Genomic DNA, 17,993 nt, shown 5'->3' on the forward strand with positions numbered 1-17,993 from the left:
GCATAGACAGCATTTTACTTTTGTAGCTTGTCGAGTTGGAGCTAATTATAACTGCTTCATATACAGTCAGTTAGTAATTGGCTGGTAGTTTAGATCACAAGGTAAATCTGAGGCGTTGGGTGGGAGGCAGGATTGACGAAAATAGTCCTGGAATTCAAATGTGTATTAATTCTTATTCTGTATACTTCGCTGTTTCTGTTAAATACTGTGAATTGTCGGTTCGTCAAATGAAGAAACCACAACGAAACACTGATTATTGTCACTGCTGATTTCATCTTTAACGATACATTGTATTTAATAAATCCATCATATATCTTTTTCATATAAAATCTCAGATGATTCAGTGGAGTAAAAGTACAACATTTCTACCCCGAAAGTTGACTAGAAGTACAAAGTAGCATAAAATAGAAAGTAAAGCACAATTAGCTCAAAATAGTAGTCTTGAGTTCCCACCCCCGAAATCAATGAATCATTTCGTCTATTTGTCAGAGAATAGTGAAGAAAGGCCCATCAAAAAGATAAAGATATTTATATATTATATTTATGATATAAAACAGAGAAAAGCAGCAAATCCTCACATTTGAGTACCTGCATTTTTTAAAAACTTTTTTTGCATGATAAATGACCTTAACAATAGATCCATTAATGATTAAATGGTGATTATTGTGTATATTTTCTATAATATTGTAATGTGCGAAACATTTGCAGTATTTGCAACGAAGCACATTTGACAGAGAGAGGATGAGAGAGGAGACAGGTGTAGATAGACTGAAAGTGAGGCGGAGGAAAGAAGGAACGGCAGTCTATATATAGGTAGAGACAGAGAGAGAGAGAGACAGAGAGAGAGGGAGAGAGAGCTGATAAGGCGAACAGAGGTGAAAAGAGGCTGAGACCCTCAGCTCATTTAAATCAAGATTGAAGACTTTTCTGTTTGCTGCTGCCAATTGAACCACATTCAATTAATATATTAATCAATTTCCTGCATTTCTGCATTTTACGACTGCATTTTATTTCTTACAGTGTTTTAATGTTTTAATGAATGTTCTTAATTGTTTTTAAATCTCCTTTTCTTTTTCCTTGTGTTTTGATGCTTTTAATGGTTTTATGTGACGCACTTTGAATTACCTTGTTGATGAAATGTGCCACACAAATAAACTTGCCTTGCCTTGCCTTGAGATGCAGAGAGATAAATTACAGCCTATGCTGTTCTCTGCTGTGACACTTCGACAAATAGAGACAAAAATAAAAACCCAACAGTCTTGACATTTAAAGCGTTTAAAGTCGGCCTGCAGATGTAACGGGTGTTAAACACGGGCTGAGAATCTGCCTGAGCGATTCCGACAGGGTGGAGCGTTGTGCTCTAGGTCCTGGTATTCAGGGGGTATCTCTCTCTCTCTCTCTCTCTCTCTCTCTATCTCCCCTCTGTTACCTTGGCAACATATTTTCTGCTTGGAAATAGCATCTCTCGCTGTGCCCACTGCAAAACAATAATAAAAAATAGGCACTTCCAGAGATTTAAATCGGTCTAGAACAGATTTAAGTTACAGACCTACAGATTGGATGGAATTGAGTTATTTCGTTCTGCATTCCTTGGCATCAAATTGGCCGTGTGACGGAGCAATGGAGGAGTTAAACATAACAGCCACTGATGGGCTTTCACTATATGTAACCACGGGTGTAGAGGAAGGTGTATCTACAAAGGAGTCCTTTTTGTACATTTTCGTATTCGCAGAATAGAGTTTACTCTGTCGATAAAGATAGTTTGTGCAGTTTGATGTTTACACAGATTTATATACATCTAGTATGAAATCCAGCTCTTGACAAGGAGAGCACAAGTGAGAGAGAGATCCTCGGCAGAGGTGTTATTAAGAAATGTAGGATGAATAATAAAGCACAGAGGGCTGAGGGTTGATCTGCGTGGATTTCCTGATTTAGTCTCCACTCACAGATGAAGGGGTTTCGTGCGGCGGTAAGAACTGTGGGTATATCTCGCTGCCGAGGCCGCCTGCTATGCTTCGGAGTGATACAACAAAAGAAAAACACCTTTGTTTGCTTGCTGCCAGTGCAAAACAGAGAGCGACAGAAACAATCCAATGAAAGAATATCCGGGCGTTGAGATATGAGAGAGAGAGAGAGAGAGAATCACATCCAGGTAAACATGCAGCACAGAATTAAAAACAGGAAGACAAAAATCAAAAGTGGCTTGACTCCTGGGAGAGAGAAGCCATGATGAAATAAGCATCTGAAAGAGAGCAGGTGTTGGAGGCTTGACAGACTTCAGCTGCATAACAAGTAGTGCCTTTACCCTCCCATGCCTTTGTCAATCAAAACAACCAATCTCATGAATAAATGCTCCTTAGTATAAAAAAACACACACAGACAGAGACCCTCAAGTGGAATCATGCCTGAATCAGCCTTTACATATAATGCGACTCTCTCTCAATCACAGGGTTGCTCTCAGGTAGAGGAAAAGTGCGCCTGGTTCTGAATTTCAAGCAGCACATCTTTTAAAAAAAACGCAAATAAGACATCAAGAATGCACTGGAGCTCGATCAATTCATTTCCTCATCAAAAACACAAAGCAACACAGCTTCCTTTGGTTTTTCCTGCTCCTCTTGGATCGTTAACGTGACAAACAGGAAGCAAAGACTCAAAAGAGAACTCTTCAAACACGAACCTCACTGACACACACACACACACATACACACACACACACACACACACACACACACACACACACACACACACACACACAGACAGAGAGAGAAAGAGAGAGGCTTGATGTCATTGCTGTATCCAACCCTTTTGGGATCAGCACCATGGATAGCACCGCCACCCGGGCACCACTGTTTAGTACCAGAAGGGGGCAGTAGGTGCTGGTCTGGAGTTTGCAGTGGGGAGACCAGGATCAGGCCAAAGAACAGGATCTTAGCGGGACGCTGAGGTCGGCAGTTGTGCTAATCCTGCTGGCTCAGCAGAAAAGGGAATGGATTTATGTGGAAACTCAAAAACTGCAAGTGCAGACCGGAGGAGGGAGTAAGGAAATCCCACCGCGCTGATGCAGCTTTATGAAAGTTAAAATATGAACAAAGAGAGCTACTATTATATATCAAGAATACATGTTGGGAAGCATGTGGCGTGTTTACCAATCAGACTAATTGAGACTAATGTGGTCCTGCATAAAAGAGACACACTGAAGTAAACGTGCATATGTTTTAGCGAGTATTACAAATAAAAGCACTCACTGAGCAGAACGGCTCAGTGAGTCTGTGTCACATTACTAAATGATGAGATTAGTACTGGTGCATTGTCAGCAGTACTTTAATGTTAGAGCTGACCTACTGGAGATCATTTTAACTGCTGTATATACTGAGCATAATAATCTATAATAATTCATAAGATCTTCTCTTTGTCATCTGCAAAGCAACGAGTAACGTATTTATGAGGGAAATAAATGTTTCCCTCAGAAATATAGTGACGCAGGGGTTTAAATGAACATAATACTCAAGAATCACATACCGGTAGTTGTACCGATGCGCTTTACTGAGTAAATGTACTTTCCACCACTGGTGACATTTACTTTAACTGTGTATGAATGTGGGCCAAAGGGAAACATCTATCTGGCTGTTGTGAAAAGGATCTGACAACATGTCTCTTTAAAAAGCGAGCAGGTTACTGAATGTTCTTGATCTTCACACACGGCCGCTATAAAATATTACGTTGTTTGTGTGGAAAAAGTCTAGACAGTAAATATTTGCAAATTAACCTTCTTGATCAACTAATTGATGAATAAACCTATTGTTTCAGCTCTGAATGTTAAACCTAATATTGTATTAAATGGGCTAAAATGTGGCAAAACTAATTTTCGATGATGTACAATAATAACAGGAAAGGAATGTATTGATAACAAATCAAAAAAGACGCACTCAATAAGCGTTGGTGTATTTCGACAGGGTTGGAATGAGCCATTTTATTGTGGGCAGTTGAGATACATGTGTGTAAATATCAACAGAAGGAAGTTTATGGTTGACGTCTGTACATTACATTCCAACAAAAGGAAAAAGTGATGGTCTCGCAGTCGATTCAATGTACTCTCCGGATATTGTAACCGAGACTCGCTGTGAGTAACTCGTAACACATTACTCATTCATCTGTGTAAAGACAGTTCATAGAAAATAGAAAGCAACTCATGACTAAAAGTTTAATCGGTTAACACTTTAAATCACACCTCTATGTCTACGTAATTTCAATACAATCATACAATACAAGTATACACGGTTATTTTGTGGTTAGAGAAAAATACAACCAAAGAGGGTATGGAGATGCAAACATACAGCTGTTTTTAAACTTCTCATACATGTGGAAACGGGTCAGAAAAGGCCAGAGCCTTTTTGTATCAGCGGTACGATCTCATTATGCACGAGGGAAGAAAAAAATAAATCACAATTTTACTAAACATAGCCTGAGACAAGTGTACAATATGCACGCTCGTGGGAAAATAAAAGCTATGTGAGAAAATAAAAATACTAATAGACGGCTGCTTCTCTCTGGTAAAAATAAGTCTGATGTGTGTCCACGAGTTCCATCTTCTGGCAGCTCAGTGCCACCGGAGAGGGGAGGGGGGGGGGGGGAGAGACTGTGTTGGCCGGGGCTTTGGGGAATAGTCACCGAGTTCCTCATCCGATGTGACTGCAGGAGAAAGGGGACGCAGGAAAACTAGCTGAATTTCAGTGTTTTTAAGTCTTTTAAATGTCAGATTTTTCCATATAAATCAATAAGTCTCAAGCTTTTCATTCCGGTCCTCAAAAGAGGTTTCAGGTGTGCCGCTGTGATGCTTCTTTTTTTTCTTCTCTTCTCAACGCTGGTGGATGGGTTCTCATTGGTTATTTTTGGCTTTGGCGTGTGTGAGAATGTGAGACTTGAGGTTGGTCGACTGCGCGAACTTCTTATTGCAGCCGTCGAAGGGGCAGACGTAGGGCCGGTCTCCAGTGTGGATCCGCACGTGTGTGCGCAGGTTGAAGTCCAGAGAGAACCGTTTCCCGCAGCCTTCAAAGGTGCACTAGAAGAAAGGAGAGGGGAGTCAGTCTTTACGCTGATCACAGTGCGTGACATCCAATTCATGGGTTTAATTTGACTATTCGTTACACCTCCCCCGAAACAGTGATTGTCCAATCACAGCGGGCCTATCGAGCTTTGGATTTCCCCTCATGGTGAAGCGGAGTTGTGAGAATGACACACTGCATTTCAAAAGTTTGCAGGTTTTGTGTATTTCTTAATATTCCCAAAAACAAAAGACACAAGGACGACCTAAGGAACGAACTTCAACATAGGGCTGGGCGGTATGACCAAAAATGCATATCACGGTATTTTGTAAGATTCTGGCGGTTTCACGGTATTTTTTTTGGCGTTAAAGCATTAATTAATTAACACCGAAAAGAAATGGCCGGCCAGCGAGCGGTGAACAGCTGTTTGTGTGGCGTGTCCTCTGTCCCGTCACTTCCTGTTTCCTTCACCGACAATCCCCTGGGTCATAAGCCCCTCCATGGAAAGAAACGGGATTAGACCGTACCACACACATATATACACACACATAAAAAAGGTTATCCTGTAAATGCACACTCCGGTACAGTAGGTGGCGGTATGCACCTATGCAAGTTGGTTGCGATCCGCAAATGGAAGAAGAAGAAGAACAGTCTATGTACAGCTTCTTATCACATACATGTATAACAAATACCACACATATTACGGTAATCAGCGTTGCATATGTGTCTGACCTAAATACCCTTTGTTGTTCAGTCTTTGTTCCTCCTGCATCGCTCTTTTCTGTTCTTTAATGTAACGTTACTGGAGCGACACAGCCTCTCCCAACTGTTAGCAGACTGTGGTTAGCGAGCTTTATCCAGCATGCAGTTCGGCAGAGAAATTTTATAAATGTACAATTATTAGTGCTACAAATTGTTTATCTGTCACAAACTGTTGTGTCGTGGTGTTTTGCCCTGTTAAAGAGCATTAGTTGTGGGTTGTTAATTGTTGTTATAAAGTTATGACCGTGACTAGGCTTCCCTCTCAATACAGCGAAGACAACTAGCTCCCAACTAGCTCAGACCGTAGCGTTTCCAGCAGCGAACAATATATTTTGCGGCCTGTTGAAGAGCGACAGAAGTTGTTTCGGCTGTGCACCAGTATATGAAAAATGTATATCGTAAGGGAAATTAAAACCGGTATACCGGTTGAACCGGCCAGCCCTACTTCAACAGTGTGTTTAGCTGCTCTTATGTAAACTGCAAGTGTTCAAATGTCCAGCCAACTAACTTACTACACCCACTGTGGGTGTAGCAACCTAACGTACTACTTTGAGTTTTACAGGTTCAGTAAAAAGATTCAGTGTATTGTTTCCCAGCTATGTGTAAGTTGGTCTTTGATGTTATCAGTTTAGATTAACAAGAGCAGCTCTCTCTCTCCTGCTCTTTGAAGTTTACACTCTAGCAAACAATGTTACGCAAACACATAGATTAGTGTTCATCCCAACAGCCTTTTCTCATGTTTTGTAATACAAACACTAAAACTAAGCAGCCAAACAGAGTTATTACGTTAGATGGTGCGGATGCTGATATTATAGTGCATATATTATGTGCATGTCAGAGCAGTTAGGCTTACATTTTATTAAATGCATCAACGCTCACTGGCTCCGTATTGTGTTTCTCTGAGGACTTCGTGTGCAGAGAGCCGAGACGCCACTCGGCGGTCCGCTGACATGTTGCTCTCGACACCGATATTAACGGCTCCGATTCAAAAATGTTGAGCTGGAAGAAAATGTGCATGTAGGCTGAAATACAACCGTGGTGTTCTGTCGGGAGTAGAAGAGCTATGAGTAAGGGAGAGTAACTGAAGTAAACTAGTTTATGTGAAAACCTTTTTTGGTAGATTACAGCCGGCTTTAGAAGCACTGCAGAAGGATTCATGTTTTGTTTGTGTAATGTTTATTTAGTGAGGTGGCTAACACAGATACTGGTATCGAAAAGATGCAGCTTTTTATATTATAGCATGATTGTTTAAAGCACATTTATCTGACTGCTTATGTTAATTCTTGAAAAAGACACCATGTGCAGTAATATAGAAAGCCGAGGACGCAGTACATTGAGACGCAATGAGAATCGTAATGAAGAGAAGATTCCCACCTCTGGAGCTCGGTGGGTGACATGACTTATCATCCCTTTCTCCTTCGCTTGAATTTTGACTTAAAACTCTGATGGGCTTATGTGCTTAAAATGTAAAAATAGTGCGAGTGAATCTGCGCGTGTGGGGGTGTAAAGTTAGTCCAGATGCTAACCTGGAAGGGTTTCTCCCCTGTGTGAACGAGTTGGTGACGTTTGAGTTTGGAGCTCTCGACGAACGCCTTGCCGCACTCGGCGCAGACGTGCACGCGGGGTCCGTGGGTGTGGAGATGCTTCCTCATGGCCGAGTTATCCCTGAACATCTTTGTGCAGCCCTGGAGACAAAAGAAAGGGCCCACACAAAGAGTTAACCCACAGCACAGACAAGCAGATAATGTCAGGTTATATGCAGCAGATCTGTTAAGTGGTGCACTAAAAGGGTTTTTGCTTCCTTGTGTAAATGTCAAGTGGCCCCAGCATTGTGTTTGATTTCCTTTAATCCTGAAAATAAGTGGAGCTGCAACTATTCTCCCCTGAAATTGCTCTGTGATCAGCTCCCTGCTCACACAGTGAATAATCCTTTACATTAGCAAAACATGTAGTTCAGATAAGGTTTGATTGCTCTTTTAAGTACATACAAATCAATACACTTGAGTGCTTTCTTCACTTTTAAATAACCTTTACAGGAATGTTCAATTACCCAGAAAGCAACAGTGTCAGACTATTAAACCCACCAGGAGCTATGAGCTCTGTTTTGTGGTGGGAACAAGGTCATTAGACTCACTTTATGAGGGCAGGCTATCGTCCGGGGAGCGTCGTCCTCTTTCACTTTCCTGGGTTTCATCCTGATTTAGGAAAAATAAAAAAGGACATGGTTTTAGATTTTAAACAAACAAAAACAGACAAAGCCATATCTTTCTAGACAGGCGCCCGTGTTATCCTCTAGTCCAGTTTTAATGCTGATGTGTTTCAGTTAATCAGTAACCAGTAGCCGTTAGAGGCCGTCTGCGACAGCGGAAACATCCTCACTTGACATTTCACCTGGAGAGGGAACATGTTTACAAAAAAGTGAACTGCGAGAAGACTCTGAAGTTATTGTGGTAAATGATTTCATAATAAATACTTTAAACATTCACTGGTCTCTCCACAAAACAAGCCAGCTAACCATGCAGCTGACATTTTACAGGCTGCGTGATTAGATGACAACATAACTGGATGAATAATAAATAATGAAAACTTCTGTGAACTACAGTGGGTGTCATTTTACACATCCAAAACACAACCTGACAATTTTGGGCAGCAGCTTGCTCAAAGCTTTTGGATTAACATGAATAAATATCTGCAGACACAGAAAAATGCCTTCAAATCTTTGCTCTTTCCCCTTATTTTGTATTATTAAATATAATTATATTGTCTTGATATTCAGTTGTTATCCTGCATTTAAACTGAACACATAGCTTGATTTGTGACAAATAAAAGCTTTAAATCTTCAATTTTGAGAGAGAATAAAAGAAGATAAATTCTAAGAAATACAAAAGAAATACAAAACAGAATATCTGATAGTTGTGTAGAAGAACACAGCCATGTTTATCTAATACTACATTTAACCTTTTGCATATTTATCCACAGCAGGTGTGTTTATATTTGGGGGAGACCCCCCTACACACACTCACCTGGCGAACTCGGCCAGCTGTTTGGGGTCTGAGAGGTCGATCCCCGGGATACCACCAGGGGGCAGCTTCTTCCCCGTCATGTACTCCGAGTAGTCCGGAGGAGAGTTCTCCCCAACGATCTGCTCCTCCACCACCGACTCGTGGTCGATGTCTGTACGGTCATTAGGAACACATTACAGTGACTGAACGGATAACAGTGGTGCTCCCCTAAAAACACGCGTGAGGGGAGGGGGTGCAAACACGTGACATTCACTCCATAATGCACATACGTTTGCAGGTATTAACTTTGCAAATGACACTGTAAACATGTTAAAATAAATGCTAATATGACAAACGTCCAGAGTAAAAACAACAATGAGCTACAACCCATAAGGGAAACAAATATATAAATCATAATATTTTCAGCAACATTATTATAATAAATAGTGCAGAAAAGAACAGACTATGGTGTGCACATTAATCTAATATTTTATTTATATATATATATATATATATATATATATATATATATATACACACACATACAAGCACAAAAACGAATGGCCTCCTAATTAAGACGTGTGTAAAATAAGCTAAACTATCATACTTTAATCCACCCTGCAGAGTGCACTAAAAACACCGACAAATAGCTGCTGTGACCCTTAACAAAACAATATAAAGCATAAAGCAAAGCATCAACCAGACTTTGGTTGTGAAATTAAATGTAGAATATCCTAAATTGATGGGCTAATATCACACTGCACACGCAGTACCACCACTTCTGCACAGAGGCAGTAGTTAGCCGTCTAGTGAACCACCACCAACAGCAACAACCAGAGCTAACTGCTAATCGATCTACTGGCTAATAAAGTACTAGACTCACATTTCCACGCGTGTTAAACCTCCACACGTACACACACGATCATCGAGTTGCAGTTGAGCAAAGCACGTGCGCCACAGTAGTTCTGCGGCCTAGATATTCAAACCCCAGCTGTCTCGAGCTCTCTACTCACCCCCCCCCCCTTAGCACCGCCGCCATCTCTGCCTGGCCGCGACTATCGCCATTTTTTCGGGGGCCGCCGCCATACTTACCAGTCTAGGGGAATATGGCGGCGCCCAGCAACACTTAAAACATGGCCTCCCTTCAAAACAAAAACATTTCCATACGACACGGCGGTGTTTCGTGGAGAAAAAATGCAATATTTGTCGCTTTTTGCGGCAGTGCGCACTAGCACTCCAGGAACTAGTCTGGTGCAGCAGGACAACGCCCTGGCAGCGAGGGCCTCATGTAACTGCTATCAACGGACAGCATGACAGACAGACATGCTAACGTTTACTCACCCGATGCCCACATCGTAACAGAGAACTCCCCCTCCAGTGTCTTTATTTGCACCTGCTTCTGTTCCCATTTTCTCCCACCGGCCTCCGCGCCGCTTAAGTAGCTCTTTTTGCCCGCTTTCTTGCCCCCAGTGCCGCCGCCCCCCCGTCTCATCCGACCCACTGAGCTTTTCCCCGCCACGGTCACCAGAGTCTGTTCGATGTACTCGTCCTCCACCCCGGGAGCCGGTACCGGGATGAGGATCTGGTCCTCGAACCCGCTCCCGCCGTCCGTGTGCATGTCCGAGTCATCCCCACCGACCACCTCCTCCCGGGTCTGGACCAGGATCACCTCCTGGTGGTGGTGATGGTGGTGGTGGTGATGGATCAAGTTAGGGTCGTCCGTGACCAACGGCTGGAGCGCGATCATGGGCTGCCCGTCGTCGTCGTCGTCTTCATCATCTTCATCGTCTTCATCATCGTCGTCGTCGTCCCCACCAACCACCGTGGTCTCGATAGTCTCCACGGGTATCGTTTCCACCTCTATCTCGTGGAGCTCCACGATCTCGGCCGGCATCTCCGAGCCGTCTGTCTCGATGTACAGCGTATCTCCGGATGCCATATTGAAGTCCGCCAGCTTGCCTCTCTCATTCACGCCGTGTTGTGCTTCTTTTTTGGACCTCAAAAACTCTCTCTCTCTCTCTATCACACACACACCCCCAGCTCTGCTCCTGCCTCTGTCTGTTCTCCCTCTTCCTCGATAACAACTCTCTTCGCTTCGTCCCACGCCACTTCTCGTTCTCGTCGCCACTATGCTCTCCAATACTGAAACATCGCGAGATGTTGGTGAACCCAGCGATAACTTGATTAGTGGTTTGTTGACATGAGGTTTTGATGTATTTGTCACATAATCACTCATTTGAACATATTTCTTTTAATGCATATGATAAGAGGTACATTACATAATTATAGTCAATGCCGTGAACATCTTATCCAATTGTTATATCGATGTTTTTAAAATTAGAGCTATAACTATCATTAAGTTTTCTTATATTATTTTTTCAAATATTCCAATTTTGTCAATAAAATACACAAAATAGCAAATGTTCATCACACGTGACCAGATCCCAAATCCATTTAACAAAAGTTGCTTAGTCAGTCTTTTTTGATACAGTGTTATGTGCGGAGGAGCTATTTATTTGATCTTAGTATTTAGTTATTTTATCCATAAGTAGTATTGTTTAATAATTCTAGATTTTTGCTTATTTATGTTAGATCTTTCAATATATATATATTTAGATAGCCTTTTCTTTTAATAGTCATTGTTGTTTAGCATACTTTTATATGTTTCGTATAGTTTTGGGGTTTGTTAGTTTGTTCATGAATTGGGTAACACTGTGGGCGCAGGTACAGGACCAGCATGCACCGGGGTGGGCCTATGGGTTTTTACAAGAGCAGGAGAGGCAGCGATAGGATTTTCTTTGTTCTTATGTTTGCTTGTTTTGTTAATTAAATCATGAGAAACAGCGATCCTGTATGGACAATGAAGTATTTTGAGTAAACCACAAACGGTGCATCAGTGGCCCTTTGATTTATGTTTGGACAAATGGTCACTACAGATTGATAGTCGTTTTATTGGTTAATCTTAACTGCTTTTATTTCGATTTTTTTGATAGTCCAGCACGAGTTCATGAAGGTTTTCAATGTTTATTATCAGTTCTGTGACCCCAACTGACAAATTCTGCCATTGCTGCATCAGCTAAGTTTCTATTCAACTTACTAAATATTGTATGTACATGGAAAGATGTGGAAATTAGCATTTAAAAAAAAAAGTTTCAAATCAGGAACACACCACACTCCTTTGGTTGAATTTATGAATTGTTATAATGAATTATATTTTATATCAAACACTTTCTCGAACACCAAGTAAATATATAAATCAATACATGAACTGATTATCTGGGTTTATCTTTTGAATGTATTTTTGCAGGAAACTTTAACAGCATCCTAGATTGTGTGCAAAACTTGCATAACACAATAAGGTTGCACAAAAACTGCTCAGACTACTCACACTTCTCTTCTGCTGCACCAGCCTGAATCTATGGCATCTATTCAATGAGCACATGTTTTTGTGTTTAAAAAAATGGAGTCAGACAAAATCACCAGACAGGCATCGAAATAGCACCAGAACAAACACAAAAGGAACAAGACAGCCTCATTAATCCAAGACGATGTTCACAGTTTTATTTCAATTCATTTTTAAAGTTAGTGTGTTTCTTTTTTTTGTTGTCAACCAGGAAGCACTTTGTATTAAAAGGAGAGAATAAAATGAAAAATACTTCACCATATCCTTGCAGCCAATAAACATTGTATTAACAACATGATCACAAATAATCTGGTGTATTATTTATTAATTTCTTTTGTTTATAAGATTGCAATATCCAAAGAAGTTTATTCCACCCTCGGTTTCAGGTCAGAGCCTGTATTCTTCTGCCGTGGTTCCACACATAGCCGTGTTGGCGAAAGGGATAAAAAACCTTTAAAAAAATGTTCCAGGTTAAATGATGAGACATCTTTTTTGGGGATGTGCTTGCAACTGTATCTAAAACAAAAATAAATGAAAACAATATACAATAAAAAAGGCTGACATAAAATGATGTGCAGTTATAATTATTGACATTATAGTTACTATCATATTCTCATGATCATTTCCTCATTATTACCATTGTACTCACTACACTACTACTCATTTCAACATTACAGTGACAATCATAACAATGATAGTAATAATAATGAAAATGACAGTAGTAATAATAGTAATAGCAACAATAATAAAAAGCTTTAACCAAAAAAAATAAAACCATATGAATTTTATCCATTTTTCTTCAGGCAGAGGACAGAGGGGCGAAACTGGCAAACAAACAGAAACAGAAAATGTGAGGAAATCAGTGAGAGAGTGAGCCCCATTCAAACAAACAAACAAACCAAAGGTTACACAGACATGTCTCAGGTGTCACAGCAACGTTGCCGCGTTGCTTCAACACCACAGCTGAACAGGATGAGTAATATGTCACAGTTTGGGCCTCCATTCCTGACTTCTCTCCTCCTCCTCCTCCTCCTCAGGGCCACAGCGGCAGGGGCAATGGTTCAAAAAGGTGGTTCAGGTCGGGGGAGTGGCTCTGAAAGATTATGTCGTGCTAATTCGACTGAGTTCATGTCTAATGGCTGTAGAGAGAAAACATAGGGACAACGTCAGGTTCACAATGCCCTGTTAACAACCCTCATAACACGACACTCTGCCTCCATTGTCCTCTGTGGGGACCTGGAGTCACACATTAAAAGGGCACTTCATCAACAGTTAAGTCATCAGAAGCAAAACACATCCTGTGAAAACATTTGTGTAACATCTTCTCTAGTTCTGGGGGGATATTTCCGAAGTTTAAAAAGTAACCCTGATTATGTCATCGTGATGTAATCAGGGTGGTTTGGTATTGACCCTTCACTAAGCCCCGCCCCCTGCTGCTACTCCATCAAGCTGTCAGTAAACAAATATGTTTACAGAGTACCCTCCATACATTTTATTTATTATATTTGTGCAATCAATTCAGTAACATTATCCATTCACATGCTCACAATATGATAAACATTCTTACAATGCAAGATATGTAACACATTTTTAACCATTAAAGAAAGAAGAATATTGACATAAACACAATCTATCCATGTTTTAAAACAGTGCTTGTGGTAGTGGTATGCTTTGACATATTAAGTTTCCATGTTAAGGTTTCTGCGACTCCAGTGCAACCTAGTGGTCACAACTCTACATAACTACCAAACTATCATCATCCAACTGGTCAGATTTCCAATTAAATAGTAATTCACATAAATCAGAGGAGAGACAGTGTCCCTACATGTTGATTGATTATGTGTTTCAAGAGAAAATTAAACATACCATCGATGATTTCATCCTTCACTTTGTGCAATTCACGAAACACCTCTTCCAAGATTTCCTAATGAAGCAATTAGATCAATAAGTGTTCATCACACAGTGTTCATTTACTGTTGAAATCCTTGATGAGAAGAATCAGAATTAACTTTTGGAAAACAAATGATTTTGGACAGTTAAGTGGTCTGACTGTCTGTGTTTTCTTTACCTGTTTCATTCTATCGAGGTCTAACGAGTCTGCGTCGCTGCCACCCCCCGCGGGCCGTACCCTGCGTGATAAAACAAATAAACAAAAATCACTCTTTGTCAGATTCCCTGCTGTTGTTCTGCCTCACAGACACATCCAATGCTGCTTCCAGCTCTCACCTCGAAGCCATTGACCTGTCTGCAGAGTTAGCTCGGTCCCACGGCTTCTTTGCACCATCTAGACGACAGGAACAACCAGGATTTACTGACATTCACACGTAATGTATTCTTCTCTGTTTTATTTTATTTTGCCTTGAGTCTGAAAAACTGCATAATCATCTTTAAAGAAACTTTTAGAAATTGTATGAAGAGGCATCATAACCACTATCCTCTAACGACAAGCCTCCAAAACACACACTGTACAGTGGACATATACAGATACAGGTGAGTACAGATATTTCTTTTTCAATATGTTTGACTTCCTCTGAGACTATAAGAGATACCCCAAACCATGGAAAATACACCAAACATAGTGCTCAGTTTCCCCACCTGTGGCATTCTGTCCACTCCGGGTGCTGAGTGACGGAGAATTTGGGTCGTCCTAAAGGAAGACACGGGGATTAATTCATGTATTACTACATGTCGTCAGTACGACATCACTTTCTTTCATATTCCTTTTCCTTCATCCTTTGTTTGTTTCCCTCATTGCCCGTGATTGTTTTCATCACAATACATATAAAACATCAAAATAACAGTAATCATGCTCATCGAATCACAATCACAACTGCCTCAATTGGCATCCCAATTATCTTTGTACATCACAGAGTGAACACCGGCTTCATGAATCGCAAACATCACTGTTTTCTGTTCACTCACATTTTGGCTGTCCTCGGGCCTCTCTGAGGCTGCTTTCCTTCTGGGGGGAAAGAAGAATCCTCAAGTGAGAAGAGGGCATTTCATCCAATGTCAACAGTTTTGAGGAGCGCAATAATAATAATTATCACTTATGAATCCTGAACCACCCGTTGATTAAAGGCTTCAGTGACCGATTACATCTAATTTAGCTGCAGGATGTCGACGCCAAATTGTTTTTGTGGTTTTCTCAACTCATTGCTCTGACCTTCGCGCCAACAGAGCGTTCATCTCCTCCATCAGTCCTCCGCTTCCTCCACTTGAGCGGTTGGCATCGTTTTTGGCGCCTGAAGAGCTTTCGTCTTGGGGCTGGGGAAAGGAGAGGAGTGACATTACTCTCTGGTGTGCACAAATAGTAAACAATTCAAGAGTGTCAGCCAGGTTTGTTGGAGATAATCCAGTTACATCGTGCCCGCCTGAAGTCACAAAGATAAACTGGTGTCTCACTCTTTGAACGCGGCGCAGTTTGGCTCCGGCGATCATCGCGGCGAGGCCCGTCTGGGCGGGGGATTCGTCCGCGTCACTCCCTCCACACATGGGAAGCGGAGGTGGGAGCGGAGGCGGGGGTGCCCCGGCTGAAGGTGGTGGAGGTCCCGGCGGTGGTGGAGGGGGAGGAGGGCCACCCATGTTCATTGGAGGAGGCATTACTGGGGGGGCCACGGAGAGCACCGCAGGGTGGCCCTGGAAAGGAGAACCTGGAGGGAAAGAGTGACATGTGAAGATGGAGAGGAGTCAATCTGTTTATAAATGTACCTGCATTTAAGAATGTATATTTTATGGTAAACGATACAAAGAGTCTTATTATATACACTTCAGTTGATGTGTGCTCTTTATGGCGAGACACTACAGGCACAAACAGTTTGTTTTTTGGCATAACTTTTTCCTTCAGACTAGTGGAAATAAAAAAATCCAAAAAACACATTTAGGTGTTTATTTAACTACTTTGTCTATATGTCTGTAGATTTCTCCTAAATTAGATAGCATTAGATAATGCCTCATTTGCATATTTAAACATACAAATTCAGAAAACTTGTGATACAAAAAATAATTGTCCGAATGTAAGTAATCACCTGTGGAACTTTCAAGGAGATATCTATTAGTTCAATGTTTCCCTATTCACCTGAGGGGGGGGGGGGGGGGGGGGGGGGGGTGAGTGAGTACCTGAGTTGGACGACCGTTGCTCTCGCTCCATGTGCGCCTGCATTTGCTGCTGCTGCTCCATCATCTGCCTACAGACACAAGAAGGAAACACTGCCGGTCACTGAACATCACAATATCAAGTCACATTCGTGATTCTGTCATTTTACTATCCTGCAGGAACAGTGCATCTCCGGCCCATCAAACCTTCCCCATCTTTCCTCACAAATCTCTGTCTTTGATATGAAAACATGTGTGTGTCACGACTCAGGAGAGAGAAAGAGAGAGAGAGAGAAATAGAGAAAGTGAGAGAGAAAAGGGAGACAGCTCATTGAGAGGAAGTGGAATTTTCCAGCTGTGTGTTGGAGTGCAGAAGTGCTGAGCCAGCAGCCTTCTCGACGTGACAGCAACGCGCGCAGTTCGGAGCAGAGCTGCTGAGCAACACTGCCCTGCTGCCGCTGGAGAGAGCTCAGTCAAATTAATTTGCATCCCCTGACACACATACGCACACACACACACACACACACACGAAAAACACACACTCGTAGGCACACAATCTCCCCTCACAATCACAGACGTAATCCTTTTGTGCCAGAGGTTCAGTTTAGCAGACATGGGATCAGAGGGAGCCGTAACTCCCATCATATTTGTACTCTTAAACTCATTTAAGATTTGGATTAACCAACAGGCAGAGACCTGGAATATAGGTTTAAAAACAGCAACAAAGACCTAGTTGTGTCTCTGAGGGGGAGAGAAGAACCGTGGCCACAGTGGAGGAAATGCTGGCCGCTTAGTAAGCCATGGAAACTGCCTCAAGCATCATTTCCAATACTGCTCATCCATTATTTTTGGATGATTTAATCTGCCAGTATGATTCATTCCAACATAAGGTTTAGCACCACACGCTACCAGTCCCAGCTGTGGCGACATTGGTACAGCTGTCTCTTTGTAAGGCATTGCTAGGCCTCTGTACTTTTATTGTTTGTGTCTGTTTTTTTATGTATCTGCCGGTATGGACCCCGAGTCTGAAATAAAGTCTATCTATCTATCTATCTATCTATCTATCTATCTATCTATCTATCTATCAATCAGAAGAAGAAGAAGAAGAAAACGTGTGTTTTAGCCCTATTTTATTTTTTATTTTTAAATCTCACTGTTACCCATGCGAGTTAGTCCTGGGAGGCCGGCAGATAAGAGGGAATTAGAGAGGGATGAAAGAGAGTTGGAATACAAGGCAGCTGTCTGCGTATTTTAGAGTTCATTCTCATTCTGTGTGACAGCTTGTCAGACACACAGGGCCAAAGCTCTCCACCATAATCTCAACCACTATAGTGGGTTGGACTGAGTTCACCTCAAGTTCATCCGCTGGTTTGGAGATAATTCAGTTAAATGTCCTGAACGAGTCATCTTACCTTCACTAATACACAACGAGTCTAAACACTAAACATAGCTGAGAATCTTTCATCTTTTTCCAAAAACCCAGTCTTTTGGAGTGTCACTTAAAGAGAGGAGTCTCAACCAGCTTCTTGTCATGAGCGATGGGGTCCTACATGAAAACACATTATTCTGCCACAGCTTTGGTGACAACACATGAGTGATTTTATGTATTTGTGGGGTTTGTTTTTTTTGGTTTGTCCCTTCTGGGATACTGTAGAAACATGGTGGACTCCGTGAAGAGGACCCGCTAAT

General features: G+C 41.7%; 2 protein-coding genes across 5 annotated transcripts in view; both read right to left on the bottom strand.

Annotated features, from left to right (window-relative positions):
- Window positions 1–3,940: 3,940 nt before the first annotated feature.
- Window positions 3,941–11,277, bottom strand: yy1b (YY1 transcription factor b). Its single transcript, XM_079290998.1, has 5 exons — window positions 10,148–11,277; window positions 8,828–8,978; window positions 7,939–7,999; window positions 7,331–7,489; window positions 3,941–5,059 (listed from the first exon to the last, which is right to left on the bottom strand). Exons 1-5 carry the CDS (start codon window positions 11,040–11,042, stop codon window positions 4,877–4,879), a joined length of 1,449 nt encoding a protein of 482 aa, XP_079147124.1. The 5' UTR covers window positions 11,043–11,277; the 3' UTR covers window positions 3,941–4,876.
- An 805-nt stretch (window positions 11,278–12,082) lies between these two features.
- evlb (Enah/Vasp-like b) overlaps window positions 12,083–17,993 on the bottom strand; it is a 39,630-nt gene continuing 33,719 nt past the window's right edge. For 3 of the 4 annotated variants that reach the window (XM_079290397.1, XM_079290396.1, XM_079290394.1), the window contains 9 exons: window positions 16,329–16,396; window positions 15,615–15,862; window positions 15,376–15,476; window positions 15,132–15,171; window positions 14,805–14,856; window positions 14,436–14,493; window positions 14,278–14,338; window positions 14,076–14,133; window positions 12,083–13,348 (listed from right to left, as the gene is read on the bottom strand). In XM_079290397.1, coding sequence (XP_079146523.1) covers window positions 13,311–13,348; window positions 14,076–14,133; window positions 14,278–14,338; window positions 14,436–14,493; window positions 14,805–14,856; window positions 15,132–15,171; window positions 15,376–15,476; window positions 15,615–15,862; window positions 16,329–16,396 — 724 coding nt within the window. In that variant the 3' untranslated portion in view covers window positions 12,083–13,310. The remainder of the gene's footprint in view (window positions 13,349–14,075; window positions 14,134–14,277; window positions 14,339–14,435; window positions 14,494–14,804; window positions 14,857–15,131; window positions 15,172–15,375; window positions 15,477–15,614; window positions 15,863–16,328; window positions 16,397–17,993) is intronic. The other variant, XM_079290395.1, reaches the window with a different exon arrangement.

Source organism: Melanostigma gelatinosum (genome assembly GCF_949748355.1).
Source record: "Melanostigma gelatinosum genome assembly, chromosome: 19".
Taxonomy (NCBI): domain Eukaryota; kingdom Metazoa; phylum Chordata; class Actinopteri; order Perciformes; family Zoarcidae; genus Melanostigma; species Melanostigma gelatinosum.